At 36.2% G+C, this 20,320-nt stretch overlaps 1 protein-coding gene across 2 annotated transcripts in view; it reads left to right on the top strand.

Annotated features, from left to right (window-relative positions):
- Nucleotides 1-20,320, top strand: part of LOC127653926 (guanine nucleotide-binding protein G(s) subunit alpha) — a 48,820-nt gene that overhangs the window by 21,989 nt on the left and 6,511 nt on the right. For both annotated transcript variants that reach the window (XM_052140788.1, XM_052140789.1), the window contains exons 5-8: nucleotides 4,105-4,202; nucleotides 18,606-18,660; nucleotides 19,101-19,174; nucleotides 19,394-19,452. In XM_052140788.1, the coding sequence (XP_051996748.1) occupies nucleotides 4,105-4,202; nucleotides 18,606-18,660; nucleotides 19,101-19,174; nucleotides 19,394-19,452 (286 nt within the window). The remainder of the gene's footprint in view (nucleotides 1-4,104; nucleotides 4,203-18,605; nucleotides 18,661-19,100; nucleotides 19,175-19,393; nucleotides 19,453-20,320) is intronic.

Below are 20,320 nucleotides of genomic sequence, written 5' to 3'. Positions count from 1 at the left end.
AATATTTGAATAACTAGATAGATAGATAAATATAGCATAATACATAATATAATTGATTTTTTGTGGGGGTGATTTTTCTCCCCAATTTGTAATGCCCAATTCCCAATGCGCTCTAAGTCCTCATGGTGGCATAGTTACTCGCTTCAATCCGGGTGGCGGAACACGAATCTCGGTTGCCTCCACGTCTGAGCCCGTCAATCCGCAGATCTTATCACGTGGCTTGTTGAGTGCATTACCGTGGAGACATCGCACGTGTGGAGGCTTCACACTGTCTCCGCGGCATCCAAGCACAACTCACCGTGCGCCCCACCGAGAGCGAGAACCACTTCTGAGACATTCACTCAGCACCCCCTGGATTCGAACTCGTGACTCCAGGTGTGGTAGTCTGCATTTTTACTCGCTGAGCTACCCAGTTGCCTGAAAACTGGATGGACTTCACTGTTTATCAGAATTCCAATGTTGTAATTTAATGTAAAGGTTAAAATGGTTGCCTCACCCAGGGTCCAAAATCAACTTTTTGCCACTCCTGCCAATGGCAGATCAATTAAATATTACTGTCTGTAAAAAGTTCTTCCAGCTTTTAGATTGAGATTTCAAACCGGCCTCAAACTTGGGTCACCATGCCGCATGTACAAAATAGCTTACTACCTGCCAGGCTTTGTGTCTGACATTTTGAATTAATTTGATTAAAACATATATTTTTGTCCTTATGATATGACATGGGAATTAAATTGTAAAAAGTAATGCACATGTCCCTATAGTTATTTAAACAATTTATAATATTGCAGTGCATTTCCTAACAAAGTAACTGGCGAGTATGGCATGTAAATAAAACAAAGGCAATTTTTACTTCAATTGGGCGATTTGTATATTAATTTTGGAGTTGAGTGATGTGATTCAGTAGTTAGGATGAGTTTTAGTTTAATGGTATCTGTTATACTTCTGAAATGAGTGCAGGAAGTAGATGTAGTTTTAGCATTACTACAAAGACACTGCCCCACCCGCTCGCTCGCTCTCTTTCTCACCGCCCTTTCTCGGTGGCCCCAGGGCCAGCTGGGAACCAGTTTAACTGGTTGATTGTGTGGTAAGAGAAAGACAAAAAAAAAATTGCTAATGCAATTATTGACATTTATAACTTAGCCATGTCTCTTTAGAAAATAAAGACTCATTGAAGTTTATAGACAACTATTTCAGCATTGTTGCTGTTGAGTTAAACTATTTCAATTCAGTATAAACTCTGCTAAGTTAACGTAAATTGTTTGTTGGTTGTTAAGCTGTCCGGCTAGGAGGAAATTGGCGAATGGTATTAGCATAATTTTTTTAAAGAATTTTAAATACACTTAGGTTGAAGTCATTAACTTATTTTTTTTTTAGCCAAAGGCCTGAAGGTTCCGCTTTCATCTGTACAAATAATAGTATGCAAGTATAAACACCATGGGACCACGCAGCCATAATATTGTGTTTAGGAAGTAGACACATTCTGTTTCCTAAAGATGAACGTAGTTCGGTGCAAAAAGTGCAAATCAATCCCAGAACAACAGCAAAGGACTTTGTGAAGATGCTGGTGGAAGCCGGTAGACAAGTATCTATATCCACAGTAAAACGAGTCCTATATTGACATAACCTGTTTGGCTGCTAAGCAAGGAAGAAGCCACTGCTCCAAAATCACCATAAAAATGCCAGACTACAGTTTGCAAATGCACATGGGTACAAAGATCTTACTATTTGGAGAAATATCCTCTGGTAATGACCATCGTTATGTTTGGAGGAAAAAGGGTGAGGCTTGCAAGCTGAAGAACACCATCCCAACTGTGAAGCATGGGGTGAACAGCATTTAACCACCTGCCTAATATTGTGTAGGTCCCCCTCGTGCCACCAATCTTCTGAGATGCAGCTGCAACCTGCATCTCAGAAGAGCATGCTGAGATGCTATTCCTCTCAGCGCAATTGTACAGTGCGGTTATCTGAGTTACCGAATACTTTGTCAGTTTGAACCAGTCTGACCATTCTCTGTTGACCTCTCTCATCAACAAGGCATTTCCATTCACAGAACTGCCACTCACTGGATGCTTTTGTTTTTAGCACCATTCAGAATACATTCTAGAGACTGTTTTGTGTGAAAATCCCAGGAGATCAGCTGTGTATATTCCTGAATTTTCAGTATTAATGGAGAATTCTGTAAATGCTGTAAGACATGCTCCATACCACCACTACCTGTTGATGGGGAAAAAAAAACAATTCAGATATCCACAAATAAATATTTAGGAGAAGAGTAGAGAAAGTTGATGGGTGGCATTATGTTCAAGTACACTGCTCTTGTCCTACACATTTAACAGTGTAGAGGTGGTTGGAGATATAGAGGAGCCAAGCCAAAGTGAAAGCTACCAGTGAATGTTCTGAACACAACAACAAGACACTTTGTTGTCCCTCCGGTCTCTCATGCATCCTGTGAACCGATATCTGCTCTGTTATCTGCTCCGATTCACCCCTTCATCTCATGGCACCATCAGTGATACATGTTAACGGCTTTGCAAGGGGAGATGATTCTGTCTGCGTCCCGCTTTGCGTAATTTTGGCTCAAATTGGAAGTTTTTCATTTCAATGCTCATTCATGCTTCACAACTGCTTCTGGATTGCAGTGGGCGGTCAGAATCGCTTCGTTCTGTCTCGAACACCACCGTGAATGTGGCTTTTGTTATACACAAAGTGTGTAGTTGTGCTGTTTGTATGTGATGCATTTTTGTGGGACGCATATTTACTGAAAGAGGAAGAGAGGATATTGTGTGTGTCCACTAGAAACAAGAACATTGTAAAATAGACAATTTCAATGCATAATTCATACCCATTTATACCCTTGAGATAAAAACCTAAAAAGTAATAAATACCATTTGAAAAATGCACCTGAACTAAAAAGCATGATTTTAAAATTAGCACATCGGATAGTTCATCAATGAAAATTTGTTATCATTTACTCGATGCAAAAAGATTTAAAGGAAATGGTTAAGACTTAGTATAAGTGTAGCCACAAGATGTAAACATTATGTGTTAACAGTATAAGTGTAGCCACAAGACGTAAACATTATGTGTTAACATTATTTTAGAATAATTAACATTTTGGGTGAAAAATGATATACAATTTAGCAATTTGGTTGCCATGATGCCTTAATGCAGTAAACCCTAAAATGACCATAAAAACATCCATTTATACAGCTTTATATCTCAAATAATACACGTGTACATGTAATGGAAGAATTAATGTGTTTTGATAAAATTAGAATCCTCACATTTCTGCCTTTTTCAACCCTCCAAAATTTGGCCCCATTCACTTCCATTGTAAGTGCCTCACTGTTAACTTGGTTTTTGCTGTTTTTTAAAGAAAAGGATGAACGAGTCTAAAATAATTTTTGTTGTTATGAACATTGTTGCAAATGCTGTTGATTTAAGCTTAACTTGTATTGAACCCGGAATATTCCTTTTAAAGGTTGGATCACTATCTTTTTAAGGTAGTGTTAATTCTTCATTTATCAGTAAACATTCTTCTTAATTAAACAGTAAATAAGTCTTAATTTTGTAGTAACGTCCAATAGCCATATATTAAAATAATTATTTATATTGGTGATAACAGAAATGGTTGTGATGTATTATCCATCCCAAGTATACTTGGAAGGCAAATTTTAATATATATATATTTTTTTTACTTTTTGTCTATGAAGATGTAGTTTTATCATCCATTTATGATTGATTCTCATGAATGTCAAGTTTATTTATTTATAGCATTATAAATAGTTGACTTCAAAAATCGTAGGGATAACTCCCTAACTCGATATATCCAAATACTAATCATCCAAGATCAAACAGGCATTCCTGGTTTCATAGATGCACTAAGACAGCCATTGGCCATACAGAATCTCTTGACAGAATCACTCGATCTCAAATGGACCAATCGGTGGTGCCATTCTTGATTTTATACCAGTTAGCATGCACAAAGACTCAATACACCAAACAAACTTGCTAAAAAATCTATACACAGCCAAACTATGGAGGTGTAAAAGATTGTTTGGATACCAACAGCTACTTTATCTCTTCCACTTGTCTTCCCAACAGGAATTTTATGAACATACAAAGACCCTTTGGCAGGATGAAGGAGTGCGGGCTTGCTTTGAAAGATCCAATGAGTACCAACTGATCGACTGCGCACAGTAGTGAGTATTCTGTTGAAAGTACACCCATTAATACATCTCCTAAACAAAAGTTTTTATATACTTACTAATTTGTAATGAATACTATTTTTCACATTAGAATAATAGTAAATCCATCTAAACTATGAATTAACACAAACAAATATATTGGAATTTACATGGTGACCAAAAAAGTTAAACAAATCAATAAATATCTTTTGAAAATTACAAATGTTTTGGCTTGTTTAAAGCAGTGCAACAGTCTGGTTCTGAAAGTAAAAATCCCATAAGTCTTCTCCATAGGGGAATCGATTGTAAAGATAGACCTATATTGAGCTGGTAATTGATGGTCAGTGCTTCTGTTAAAGCCATCAGTCTATGTAATTTCAACATTATTTAAAAAAATAAACTGTTCAGTGGTGGAATTCCTGGTGAAAAACTACAATACCCATGATCCTAAAGGGAAATGATCCACTAATTGGAGAATTGTTGTAAACAAAGTGCAGCAAAAGAGCTCCGCACTATAATAGTTTTAATAGATTTGTTTTACATTTTCCAATTGTTTTTAATTAAATTACATAATTCGGAATGCTTCATGGGTTTGTAATTTATTCCCTCTTTAAAGATGTGAAGTACACCATCTTGTATCTTTGTCTATTTGTCCGGTTTTCAAATAGTTTTTGGCTTCAAATCAAAGGTTGTAATGCTGTTATTCACGTTGTAGCTGGTTGATTTGGTTCATGGCTTAAAACTCCTATGAAGAATTTTATAAATGCTGAAAAAGTGGGCGGGCACTGCACTCTACTGAAGGAGTTCCCATGTATACTGGGGACTTGTTGGCAGCTTTTCCTACACTGTCCAGTCCAATTTAACTACCCTATGTCTTTAAGGGAAAAAAAGAAAAAATTATTTTGTTCTGTACATATGGAGAAATTCAATATAGGTACAATTTATATTTATCTTCAAATAAAAAGGTTTTTAAGATCTTGAGAAACATACATTTTGTCAGTTTTCCAAACTTTTGACTTGTAGTTTAAAGCACAAGATTAAACTACTGTACATACTCATTGCTCTAAGCTTTTGAATGCTGGTTTTGAATAGTATTGTCGAAAGCAATATTGTCTAGTGCAAAGTACTTGGTGAATGTTCTTTACTGTTATAATGATAGTGATTTTGACCTAGCTGATTTGCATTGCAAAGTTCTTTTGGTCATTGTTCAGATTGGTGGTGCTCTGTTTAGATCTATTGTTTGTCTGACAGTCTTCGTATGTGTAGCATGTATCGGTCTTGTGAGGGAGATAAATGAGGGGAAAAGTGATTGAAAGATGAGTTGAAAAAGACTTGGTGGTAAGAAAGTTTGAAAGTGAACGCAAAGTGAAAGGTTTCCTGCATTGCGGTGCATTTGTGTGTCCTCTTCCATAGCCACTGGCGGCTGTTGTGGATCAGACACTAGGCTGAGCCGTTTAGACCGGAAGTGCCCCCACCCCTCTCCGCTGCATGCTTATGTAAACGTAGAGCGGAGAAAGAGAGGGAGAGCTATATTTAACTTACTGGTTCACTCACTGGCAGCAGAAGGAGACAGTTTTGAGAGAGGGGGAATCCGCAAATATCGCAAATAATGCATCTCTTCAGTGAAGGACAAAAATGAGCTTGAAATAATGACCGTTTGGAAGGGAACTTGCAACTTGTCCAAGTGCTAAAGAGAGAGGCAGAAGAGAATGACGGTGGTGTTTCGAGATCAAATCCACACAGACATACAATCAACAAGAGATGAGCGTTTGACGCTAACTCGTCCCGTTATGAGCACATTTTTTCAAGGCTCTTCCTGTCACATGGCCAGGTGTCCATATTGAACTTGTGTGTGCGCATGCATGCATTCGTGTTTTCATTCATGTTTGTTTCTTTGTTGAAAGCCGTGGCAGTTTTGTTGGCTCAATAACATAATTTTTGATGCAGAGACAAACAGTGTGGCTATGCAAAGCAATTCTGTCTTTTTTTTTTTTCATCTCGCAACTTTTCTCTCTCGTTCTTCCTGCCTCTGCTCGTAGTGTCACTGCAATGATAGAAAATGGCTGAGATAGTAATAATGTAAAGAACTAAAGAAAGAATAATTAGAAATGTCCCATTGGGGTTATGCTGTTTTCAGAGAAAATGGACAATATATTCTACAAGCTTTCTATGTTTTTGTAAACCAGAGAAACATTGATTCTTTTGTGTTTTTGTAAATGCAGTGCATTGAGAAAAAGCTGTTTCATTAGAGTTATGCTGTGTGTAACACCAAGTAAATGTGCAGTTATTTTCTACAAGCTTGTTTTTGTACAAGTTTAAATATTTTCATAAATCTGAGAAACGTTGCGTTCATGCTCGTTTAAATTTTTTAGACATAAATTCAGTGTGTGGAGGGGAAAAAAGAGAGAATAAACTTTTTATAGAAAGCTTTTTAAAAATGTAAAATATAAAATATTTTTTTACAAGCTTACTATTTTATGGAACTAAAGCAACGTTGAATTCCTACGTTTCATAAACATAAATTCAATGCATTGGGAAAATGGGGGCAAGTAATGCCAAGAAAAATGTACAATGTTTTCTACAAATTTTATTTTCACAAATCAGACTACTGTAATTAACTTTTTTTTTTTTTAACAAATGTTGTTTTTATATACAGAGGAACTTTGCATTTCTGCTTCTTCACTATTAGTAAGAGAGAAAAAATAATATTTCATAGAAGCATTTAAGGTTCGAAAAATGTTAAATATTTTCCATGTGTATTCTATATTTTCAAAACCAAAGAAACGTTTCATAAGCAAATCCAACGCATATGGAAAATGGGGTATTGGCGAAAAAATGTACATTGTTTTCTACAAACTTTTTCGCTAATCAGACAAACATTCCTGCTTGTCTGTTTCATAAATGTAAATCTGGTGCATGGGGTGGGGGGGGGGGACGTTTGATTAGGGTTATTCTGTTGTCAGAAAAAAACGTGTGTACTACCGAGCTTACAGATTTTTTGTTACAAAAGAAACGTTTAATTCCTGTTTGTTCACGTATCATAAATATAAATCCAATGCTTGAGAAAAATGGGGGTGAGTAATACCAGAAAATGTAACCTTGTTTTCCACAGGGGCCTGAGTAGCTCAGCGAGTAAAGACGCTGACCACCACCCCAGAGTCGCGAGTTTGAATCCAGGGTGTGCTGAGTGACTCCAGCCTGGTCTCCTAAGCAACCAAATTGCCCCGGTTGCTAGGGAGGGTACAGTCACATGGGGTAACCTCTTTGTGGTCGCTGTAATGTGATTTTCGCTCTCGGTGGGACACGTGGTGAGTTGTGCATGTGAAGTCAGTGGTTCATGGAGCATGAGGAATCATGTTCACACATGAATTGGCCACCACTGATTCCTGACCTTAACTCTATTGAAACCCCATTGAAGTCTTTGTGATGTGCTGGTGAAGACTTTACCGAGTGGTTCGACTCTCCCGTCGTCAATACCATCTGTAGCTTTGATTATGGTATGCATTTGTTGTGGCATTGCTTCGACAAGCTAATGCAACGTCACAACATTATTTCCGTCCAGAGTTGCATAAATGTTTTGGACGAGGTCTTGTATTGATGATGGGAGAGTCGAACCACTCCGTGAAGTCTTCACCAGCACATCCCAAAGACTTCAATGGGGTTAAGGTCAGGACTCTGTGGTGGCATGTGTGAAAATGATTCCTCATGTTCCCTGAACCACTCTTTCACAACTTGAGCCCAATGAATCTTGGCATTGTCGTCCTGGAAAATGCAAGTGCCGTCAGGGAAGAAAAAATCCAGTGATGGGATAACCTTGTCATTCAGTACATTCAGATACTCAGCTGACTTCGTTTTATTGCCGCATAATGTTGCTGAGCCTAGACCTGACCAATTGTAGCAACCCCAGATCATAACCATTATTAAAATCCAAAATCCATACTTGTTCATGTTTCGTAAATACAAATCCAATGCATGGCAAAAATGGGGGTGAGTAATACCGAAAACAATGAATTTTATTTTCGTTAATCAGACAAACGTTCCTGCTTGTCTGTATCGAGTAAATGTAAATCCAGTGCATGGAGAAAAGAATTCCTAAATTAACCATGTTTTTTTTTTTTCTCTGCCCGCTCTTTTCTTCCCCTCCCTCTTTTGCGAAAGGAGACCTGTTTTTTCTCTCGTTCTCTTATTTTATTTTTTGCATTCCCCTCTCTTTTTGACTGGCCCTTCTCCACCTTTCCCTCCTCCCCTTCTCTCTGTCTCTCTCTCCCTCCATTCCCTGTCTTTTTCTTTCCGCTCTTTCTGTCTGTCTCTCCCTCTCTCTGGCCTCTCTCTAGTCACACAAGATTTGGAGCTGATAGTCTATTTATAGCGCCTGTGGTTCTGTCGCTATGACAACCGAGCTGGAGGCCAGGGCGCCAGGGAGCTATTTTTGGAGTGCCGCTGTAATGTCAGACACAGCCTTCTCTCTTTTCTTTCTCTTCCACTGTTCCCTCGCTCAGTCTTTCTGCTGCTCCCGACCGTTACTCTGGCATTATAAACTTGGAGATGTGTGCTTGTGCATGTAAAGGCTTTTGATTAATTCACAATTAGCATTGAAATAACAGATTTTCAGAGATGAATGTAGCTAGCTTTTTTCCATGTAAAGCTTCAGACAAATATGATTGCATACAGTAGGATGTTTTATAATGCACAAAAAAAAATTTCAGGCATAAATAGAAGCAGTTGCAATCAATGCAACTAAATTTTTTCAACAATAAACGTGTTCTTGAACGCAACCATGTTTCTTAGTACCGTAGTATGCCACGCACACACACACACACACACAGCCCATTCTGAGTCTAAACAGTCTTTTCTGTGTTGGCCCCGGAAGCTGCCTAATCCACACTTTTAATGCTCCGCTGTTAACTAGATGAGCTGTAACATTAACCAGATTAGTAAGCGATGAGGATATTATCAGCTTTACCATGATCATCAACAAGCAGCTCACTCTACTCTCCGTGTACACATTCTTCTTTTTTTCATATTTCTTGTTGGCTTTTTAATTAGCAAAAGTAACTTGGATTATTTTAATTTACATATTCAGTTTAAATAATAAGACAAATGTCTTGTTTTCTAGCTGTTTTTGAATAATGCTACACACTGCTATTCATTAGTAAAATATATATACACACACACACACACACACACACACACACACAGTGGGGATCAAAAATCCAAATAAGAATTTAAACCTAGAAATACGTTTTGGGAATTTGAAAAATTAAAAAGGAGTGCTATGATTTAAATAAGAAATATTTAAGATTCCGCTGTACAAACAACATGTCAATGCCTGTTCAGGTGCGTGCTGTCCTTTTAAGTAACAAAGGCACAGCAAATACTAAGAAATTCTATTGAACTTTTCACTCATTGTTATGCTGATTATATCCTTTGTAAGGAAAAAAACGGCCTAAATTAAGTTATAATGATGCAAAATAGAAGCATTTTCACAACTTTTGAACCTAATCATATATTATAATATATTTTGCCTTTAAAGTTTAAATAATAGTCAGTCCAGCTGCCATTCTAAAAGTTCTAAAGATTTTTGGACACTTCAGACTTTTGCTTGATGGTATTAATTATAGTAGCATTTAATTAAGAAAATAGATTAACTTCAAAATGTAGTCATTATTATTCTTAAGCTATTTATGTTTTCTATTATGTTCAGATCACTTTTGTAGATCACTACAGAGACTTCAACTTAACACATGCTAAAGGATTGTGTAGATATTAATATCTTCCAGTAATGTTTTCTTGGGTTTGATGTTTATTTAAGTGACAGTGCTATACTGGTTTTCACCATTCCGGTGTTAATCTAGATCATTGTTAGCACTATGATCACTTAACTTATCATATTTTGGACCTTTCCTCTGAATAAATGAATAGATAGTGCCATCGGTGTCTTACCCAGAACAGCTGTTTGGCTCAAACTCCCAATCTGAGTTGTAAATTCCACTGACTTCTGCCCAGTTCGGAACGCATTTATAAGCCAGTAAGGTACAGGCAATCAAACAAGTATCAACACAGTGGCAGTTTTTTAATTTATTTACTTCAGAATACTTATGTTTACAACTGGTGCTTATGGCGTTTATGTAAAAGTCAAATGAATTTTTCTTAGCAGTGATTTGTTAATTGTTTTTAGCTTAGTTGGTCTGAATGTCTGAATGGGAAAATCGTTTCACACAAATGGTTAGAATAAGGTATACTGTAATTCATTCTAAAAAGTTCTTCCATTTATAGTTCAAAGAGACCAGCAGCTACAATATATGTTGAGTTCTCCTGATATTTTTGGCATTTAAACAAAGTCTTTTGCATTTTGGGACAAACAGCTCTTCTGGGCCATTTGACAGTGATACCATTCGCATTTATACATAAACTATATTTTTCAGTGAACTGCAGTTTAAGTAAATGGAAAAAATATTTATACAGTACCTATGGGTGCCATCTTGTGAAATGCAGTATTGCAGATAATAATTAAGTACTTGTATTTTTGTTGTAGTTGCAAATTGTTATTTAGTGTAATAGTAAACTTAAATAGTTTAACTATTATAGTTTAATAACTTATTATAATCCTTAACTTTTTTTTTTAAAATTAATTCTTAATAGGCAGTTTTTACATATTTTTTTAGTATCTAGTTGTTTAATGTTGCTGCATTTTTACTTGCAGCTGTAATGATTTGCTTTAAGGATGAATGAGCTGCATGATTTTTATATAATAAAGGGAGATGAACAGAAATTCTGTGTGATCCAAGTCATATGACTCATGTGATGCTGCGTATGTGTGTGTGAACAGACCATCCATTTACAGCTTGAAGTGTTTTTTTTTTCATTTGTGCATACTAAAAAGAGTTTGGACATACTGATGCATACACGTTAAAGAAATTGTTTCCTAGAAAGCGACAACTCTGTCTTTATTTACTCGCAACACTCTCGTGTGTTTTTGACTTGACACATCTATCTCACACTTTTAAACCGGTTTTCAAAGCCTGTGCCATAAACTTGATCCAAACCAGAATGTATTAACTATTGACAGAGATCGACACACAACTAGAATTTCCTGTTCTCTAACGTCCTGCCGTGCAGACGTTCAGATTTTAGAATTCCACTTGAGTTGAGCCTAGATTTGGAATGCGTGCCTAAATATACTCCGTTGCAGCTATAGCTGTCTCTTCTACTTGGCATTACGACAGCAGAGGCTGTATGCATTCTCAACTATTGTACCCAGAGGGGCATGAGTTGTATTTTTTCTGACCAGTGGGCCTGGGCTATTGTTGGAAATGTGCTATTAATAGGAAGAAATGCAATAATTGAGAAATGGTATTAGACAACGGCTGTGGTCACAACACAACTGGCTGTGCAAACCCCCTTCCCGTCTGTCTCTCATTAGTTGCTTCTCTTTATTTCTCTATTGATGCTTGATGTGTCACGCTGGTCAGGTATTTGACTATTACACCTGAACCATTGAACCAATATATTCATATTTTAACCAATTATATTTTAAATGTCAGAAATTTTCCAATTTCTTAAAATGGGTCTCTTTTTGGTCAAAGATGCATTTACACCATTTTTAATATAACCCAGACGACCCAGCCAATTCTACTCTTTTATTTTATTTTAATCTATTCTATTCTATTATGCAATAATAATGTATTTCTGTTCTAAAGTCTTCACTTCACACATTATGTTCGCTATCAAAATCCTTGCTTGTATTTTCATGGGAGTTTGGTTTGAACCTCCGCTAAGGTTGTGCGTATCAGAGTTTCATCTTCACTCACTCTTCAGAAGCTGCTTTGACTGCAGCCGGTCCACGGTTTATTTGGAGTGCTTAGATAATACGACAGGACCTCAAAATGAGACACAGCCCAGTCATGGTATTTCTATATTCACTTAAAATTCCCTCATTTGGACAGTAAAATGTGATTGGAATTATGAAGTACACAACATATGCGATTAGATTAAATAATCTGATTATGTGATGCAGCTATGTATGGCAAGCCTGGAGGTATCTATGTCATAAAGATACCTCTCTTTGCCTTCACGTCGCATTAATCAATCAAACAACTAAAGAACCCACAAACGAACAGGACTCAGACTACCGGGCCGAAACGTACTCTACACAAGTACATGAATACAGAGGCCTCTAGTTATGCTAGCTGGATTTTTTTCTTTGTAGTGTTCCAAAATGATAAAATCATAACAATGCAAGTGTGTGTTGCATTTACAACGTTAGGATTATTTTTGGTTAGGCGCTATATTAGGCATGTGAACTGTCCACTGCTGCAGTATGGCTCACCGATATGACCAAAAATATTAGAACTTTTTTAATATCGGTCAATATCGATATTTATCACAATCTACATTTCATACCATTAATGGGGGAGGAAATGTATTCCACGTGTTTTGCAAGACCTCAAGAATAAATGTTTACATAACTTGTTTGTTTACAAGTAAACTCCACAGGCTAAACTACCTTTTAATTTAAAGTTCATGAAGTTTACTCAGCTTAGGGGTTAATCCTACATAAATTTCATCGTCTTTAGCGGACGTTTGACTCCACTGAAAGATTTTCTTGTGACTCATCACACTCCAGCTCAATAGGTGGCAGTAATGCTGGACATAAACTGGATTGCAACTGCCAATAAACATCACATGATGAAGAAATCATTAAGTTAGTGGACGTGAGAGCGCTTTTGATAGTTATTGATGAATAATTAAATAGTACATAAACAGCAATGGTGTTGATGTTAGAGTTGTTGTTGTGTTCAATTGATAGCAGTATTGCATTGTCAGTGCTGTCTTTTACACAAACAATATCATATTAGCCAGATAGCTAGCTAGCTGGCGGCCATCTAGCCTCATTACTTGTTTATATGACAACAGGGCGAGGTATCCGCTATCCAGCTAATACTTCCTAACCAGCTGATTTCATGACTGTGATTTCAGCTAGCTAGTTAAGTGCTTACATTTTTAGCGGCACGTACCAATGTATATCTACATTGGCACAGTAAGCTTTTTTTTTTTAAATTAACTACAGAGGAAGTCAATATATTTGCAGCAACTTGCCTGAATAATACCAATAAGACTTCTAAAGGTAACTCTATCACCTGCTTGAGTACTAAGGTTTGTTAACGCCACAATAATGCAAAAATGCACATTAAGCATTTTTAACCGGACCGCACGTTGGCAATTTAGCCAAGTGGCCCCATCTGCTAGGGTTTAAAAAATATATAATATCGGATTGGATCGTACGATACAACGCTCACTGTACAATACCATATGTATTGTATAATAGATAAACAAACACAGTATAGTGTAATTAAAACCAATCATTGAGAGCTGCGAATAGTCTCCACTCCAGAGAGGAGGCGCTAAGCGCTCACAGGAAAACAGAGCAACACACATCCAGGGCATAGCCAAGAAGATCGATGGCAAACGGCAAGTAGATTGTACTGTAGCGGTGAGTTCATATTAGTTTTCAAACTAAATAAATGCAGTGCTGTTGTTTAAGTTACTTGAGCTCTGCTTTTTTTTGGTCAGACAATTTTGTGGCATTTATGATTTTAAAGACATGTCAAATCCTTGAATAAGTTTGAGGGAAACATTTGGGGGTGCTCATATTGTATCGTATTGTGAAATTTGTGTATTGATGTCTTCCATCTGCGTTTGCATTAGGGCTGTCAATTGAGAAACTAAATTTGAATTTTCATTTCAAATATTTTCGAAATTAAAGACACTTGTTTTCTGTTAAACTGCATTTGTAAACAGTCTTTAGTTTTGTTTTTTTTTTTTTTTTTTAGCGAGAATGCGATCGATCTGAAGCCATCGTCATTGCTTGGCACACATCCAAAATTAGAATGCACAATTTTAGCATTAAAATGTAAATGTTTTCTTAAATTCTATGAATATTCACATTTTAATTTAACAGCCCTAGTATGCATACTTGTGTAGAAAAAATATGTTTCTAGCCTGAGAAATGCATTAGGTGAACGCAAAATCGGCTTGATTTCGCAAGGTTTCCTTATCGCAGATTAATCAATTTAGAAAAATATGTAGTTTAGCGCATCCCTAGTTAATGCCACCTTCCACTTGACATGCCATAACACTTTAATTTGAATGGCCTGCTGTGCGTGTTGCGTGCGCACATACGTGCGTGCACATACACACATTAGTGCAGTTGTAGACCCATGCCGCTGTGTGTGGGACCTGCTGCCTTGCTGTCAAATTTCAACCCTGTATGTCACATTCCAGTTGGGCTTGGGGTGAAAGGAGGGGGTTTACAGCCTTGTCCGCCCTGCTGTTTTTCCCGCTTTGTCTCCGATTCCTTCTCAGATTACTTGATTTAGGAGTTACGCTTAGTTACGGATAGGGATGAGATTTACAAAGAATTTAAAGAGAGAGTTCACCCAAACTTGAAAATTCTGTTATCATTTACTCACTCTCATATGGTTCCTTTTATGACCTTATTTCTTCTGTGGAACACAAGCTAAACTAATAAAGCTAAAGCTAAATAAATAAATAGAGAATATTGTGGACTCTCATTAAGGAAGTTAATGAGCACAGAGACTGTCAAGTACAAGGCACCATAAAGTATCATACAAGACTATATGACTTGTGTGCGCTGTCTTTTAAAAACATTTGATAGGTTTGTGTTAGAAACAGACCTAAATTTGTTTAGACCTTTACTATTTTGCAGTCTCAGTCATTTCTGCTTGTTAGCTCACTAATAACATAGATGGTTAAATTGGTTATCCTTAATTAACCGCAAGAGGCAGAAGCCTTGATCATGGTTAAAATGATTTATTGTGCAGCCCTACTACCATAAATCCTAAAAAGAAAGATACACCAATCAATTTAATGTGTTAAAAATATTTACGCAATTAATCGCAATGCCCCCGGACCGTAATAAGGAAGATTCCTGAGAAATACAAGCTTGTAGTACCACCTGTTTACTCCAGAGGGCAGTAAGTTAAACTTCAGCTGTGTGGTAATGAGCAGTTTATACAGTGAAGAAAACAACCAGCCAGCAGCAGCACAACACTAACATGCGTTACGTTCAAAACACTTGGAGCGCGAATCCGAACTAAGAGATCTCAAGCTGTGTTCTAAGTTGGATATTTAACTTGATAGTAAACAATACATTGTATTCTAAAGCCGCTTTTTGTATTGTCTTATCAATGATTAACTCTTCTGCCACAAGAATGTTGTATTTTTTTTGTGTGTATGTATATATTTATTTTTTAAATATTTAAATTTAACTATGTATAATTATTTCATCATTATATATTGAATTATTGTTATATGAGGGCTTTCTCAGCATGTATTTGTATATGCGATTTTAATCGGGACACCGTATAAGTGATTCGATTAAAATGTTTATAGATTGACAGCCCTAATATATAAGAGAAAATACAATAAAATTACATTTTAACAGCAGCAATCATGTTGAAGTCTGTAGGGTGTTCACACTTGATGATAACTTTTTAATTATTATTATTGCGATATACAATAGTAATATATTTCTGTAATAATTTAGCACATGGGATTGCTAAAGTGTCTCGAGCCTTAATTTTGGAAAGGAAGGAAGTGTGTGTGTGTGTGTATGTATGTGTGTGTTGTTTCTATGTTTAGTTTGGAAGGAGCACAAAGCTGTTGTCAACTCAAACATGAAGTCCTCATCTCCTCCTCGGCCAACAAAACCCCAGTGCCATGGGGTTACTTTAGATTTGTTTCTAAACTTGTAATGGACAAGCATATTTGTAATTATGCAAATGTGCAACTGAAGTAAATCTGGAGTGCTTTAAAAATAACGCGGTTAGCGTGCATTAGCAATGCACACAAACCGAACTAGAGCACAGCTGCACTGTGTGCAACACATAATCAGAGCACGAGATGGAATTCATTTCTTGTGTTTCGAGCACACAGAACTGCTCTGAGACTGCCGAAATACTGTATCTTCGGCCTCATGTGTTCATGTGTAAAACACTACAGATCAGAGCGGTGCTCATATGACACTCATGAACATCTGCTGTTCTGTATTTCAGAGCGTACTCAAATGAAACCATGATTGGTCTGAAGAGAGCGTGATAGGACAGGTGAGGGAAAATATGGACTTCACAAGAGCTTGTGATTTTGTCATCATCCGTAGACAGCCCATTATGAAAATGAACGACAATTTGCAACTTTGCCTAGCTTGTTAGCTCACTAATATCATAGATGGTTATTCTTAATTAACTGCAAGAGGCAGCCCTACCACCATAAATCCTAAAAAGAAAGATACACCAATCAGAGAGTCGTGACAAACCACGCCAAACTATCTCTGCAGAGACCGCCCACTCCTATGACTCAACCAAGTTGGTATCCCTACACTCTCAAATGTCTTATATATTTGTATTATATATATATATATATATATATAATCTATATCTATATATCTCAGAAGATTTTGCATATTGTTTTTCTATACTTATGGTCAACTTAAAATCAATTGTTTTTTATAATTATAATTTAGATTACATCATTTGCAATGGTCCATGGAATTGAATTTGATTCCCTCATGAAAGATGTCAAGTACACAGTCATGTACTTTTGCCATTTTGCCGCTACAAATCAAAGTTTTGTAATGATGTGATTCACCTCGGAGCTGTTTGGTTTGGTTGTTGGCTTGGAACGCTTTTATGAAGACTTATGAAATCCTGTTTTCAAAATGAATTGTCATATAATTGTTATATTTCTTAAGGTGTGCTTTTTTCTGCATGTGTGCTTCATACACCTTAAGAAGTCATTTTTACATATTTAACTTGAAACATAAAAATCTAATAATAAAATACGAATATGTGATTTTCTTTTAAGGCTTTAAAAACGTATGAATTACATGAAAAATTATTTTAACAAAATATAAAAATATTTTTAAATACTTATTACGTTTCTCTTTTAGGTCAATATAAAATTTTATATTTTTTGAACTTGTTTTACATTATTTTATAAAAAAATTATATATACAGGTATATATGGGATGGACATTCATCAATAATTTGGTATTCGAATATTTAAGCTAATAAAATATGAATACTCAAATATTCTATTATTTGCTGCATCCACACTCCCTAAGTGTCAATCCAAAATGAAATAAACACAAATGCCTTTTTGGCGTATATTAGCAGACAATGTATGTCTTAAAGTGTGTGTTATGAAGTAGTAGTTGAGTTTGCTTCTTTGCACACTAGGCAGATACAATGTACATTTGGTTTGGCATTTAGCTGCAGTGTGAATGTGGCCTTTAGATCCAGGAGCCGAGCTCTAGCATCCCACCATCTTGTCCCTTCGTTTGCAGCCGTTTCGCCGGATAGCAGCCTGACTAAAACAGCGATTCTTGATCGCCCCCCTCCCTCTGTTTTGCCCTCTCTGATTCCTCCCACTAGAGCAGATCCATTGACTAGAGCAGAGTCTGACTTAGCACACTGATCACTATGACTCAGAGCTCTGCCTGCTTTGATCTCCGACACAAACATGCGCCACCTGCTGGCTGATACTGCAATTGCAGCTTGTGTCAGCTACCTTTTTTATTTTATTTTTTATTTTTTGCCACAGCTGACTTGTGTCATGCGGTGATTTGGTGTGTGTGTGTGTGTGTGTGTGTGTGTTTTGTGAATGCAAGACTACTGTATTTGAATTAAGAGCTTAAGAATCATTTAAAACAAAATTGTTATGTGTTGCAATAAAATATGTAGACGTGTATATCTGTGTTGAAATATTTCAAATATGATTATTAGGGTTGGGCACACAGTATGACACTTATGAGTCCTTTTATATCATGATTACAGCATACATCACAGTAGTTATTTCTACTGGAATTGTTTTTTATATATTAAATAATATGGTGATATAATAATACCTATTTTTGGATAATCTAGTTAATTAAATTAAAAAAGGTGCACATTTGACCATTTCTCTTTTTATTTGGAAATTGATGGACGCAAACAAAAAGATGTTTATTCATAATAAATTAAGTCTTAACACCAGTGCAAAAGCTTTAGTGAGATTTAAAAAAAAATGACAATATGTATTGGAAAATATGCATTATGATTAGGGTTGTTTTTTAATAGAAGGTATTTCAGAATTGTAATAATTTGTTTGAATATTTTTAGTTATTAAATATAGAAATAAAATATAGAATAAGGTATAATATAGTTGGGATCCTTTTTGTTTTGTGCTTCCCTGAATAAAAGGATAGGATAATCAAAAGAATCATCAAGGAACCACAATCCTTGATGGAATCTGAATCGCTTTTCATTTGGAACGTTATGGATGTAAACCAAAAGATGATTATTCTCAAATTTGTCTTTGGCGATTCAGTTTTAATGTTATTTCTCTATTTCTTTGTAGTTTCCTGGATAGGATTGACACTGTGAAACAGAGCGACTATACTCCCACTGATCAGGTATGTGAGCTGCAATCCACAAGCTTGTATGAAACTTAAAATTGAAGCTGATCTTTTTAATCCGTCATCGATTATGGGTTCCCATGATTGTGGAAAAACCTGGAAATATTGGGGATTTGTATATTTCCCCAGGCCTAGAAGAGTTATTGAAATTAGTTAAATCTCAAAGTAATGGAAAGTAATAGATATTTCTATAAATGTTTTATGCTCGATATTTAATGTTAAAATCGCTCTCTGAGTGTTGTGTCTGGAAAATGTTTTGGAAAACTCATGGAAATTCTTTGATCAAAAGCTGTTGGAACCCCTGTTTATTGGATATGTATGAAGAGGTATCTAACAGATCATTTTTTTATTTTTATCTTTTAGTTCTAATAAGTGAATCTTTTATTGGAAATTTGTCTCCTTCATTTGTCTTCACTTTCTTCCCCCCTCTCTTTCAGGACTTGCTCAGATGCAGAGTTCTGACTTCTGGGATCTTCGAGACAAGATTCCAAGTGGACAAAGTTAATTTTCAGTGAGTTCAACCAGGATTTAATAGTAGTTTCTTAAAACCATTAAGAAAACCCTTCTAGATTACAGCCCAATTCTACAAAATACAACCAATATACACAAAAAATCAGTTGATCCGGCCACAATTACACTCCTAATGATGACGTGTTTGATGTTGACTCGATACAGAGAACTAGTGCCATCATGTATATGGGTTACTAAATTATGTTCATTTTTTCTCCAGTATGTTTGATGTTGGCGGACAAAGAGACGAACGCAGGAAATGGATCCAGTGTTTTAACGGTAAATATTGCTGTTCTTGATTATTTAAAATTAGGGCTGTGAATCGATGAAAAATATTTACGTATGAATCACGATTAATCACAATGAAATTATGGTACATTATACATTGGAACAAACATAAAAAACATAATCATAAATATATTTACTTATATATTTATCTCAAAGAACTTGCCAGATTAAATTTTTTTGCGGATAGTCACATTTTTGATACAAGTATATGTATACATGCCATAAAATCAGTGGACATGTTGAAATTACAGTTTGGGTAAAATCTTCTGGTGTTTTTCAGTGGACTTTTTTTAAATAATAGGATCAAATGTGGAGATTCAATTACTATCAAACTTTATTGGCAAGAGAAACTGAAGTGTACATTTTCAATGCGTTATTAGACACTATACATACAGATATAAAACCTATATTGAATGCTGAATTTTAATTTGCTAAATTTTAAAATCTCAAAACTATTAATTTCTCTGGAAGCTTGCTGATCATCCAGGTCCTTCTCAGTCTCTATTGTGCACACGCTGGGACTCTCTTGGGCATTTCGCTTTTGACACTGGGTCAGATGAAAGTGTTTGAGCGTTTTCGGGTGATGCGAAGAGATACGTCAGCTTGCCTGTATCTCTCGCACACCTGGTTCACCGCTTGCAGGTGTAGTCTCTGCACAGTAAACCCGCTCCCATGTTTATTATTCCCTGGAAATACATCGCGCATTATGAATAAGCGTGCACTGCTCCACACAATCTGTTTCTTTGCTAGGATGTACAGTTGAGTCGAGCGTGCACCTCCTGAACATTTAGATATCAATTTTAGCCACAGAAAGTGGGGAAAACATTATCGAAGTTTCGCCCATTGTGCAAAGGAGTCT

This window comes from Xyrauchen texanus, chromosome 13, assembly GCF_025860055.1.
Source record: "Xyrauchen texanus isolate HMW12.3.18 chromosome 13, RBS_HiC_50CHRs, whole genome shotgun sequence".
In the NCBI taxonomy this organism is placed as follows: domain Eukaryota; kingdom Metazoa; phylum Chordata; class Actinopteri; order Cypriniformes; family Catostomidae; genus Xyrauchen; species Xyrauchen texanus.
The sequence above is the reverse complement of the archived record's forward strand: the minus strand, read 5'-3'. Positions and strand labels throughout refer to the sequence as shown.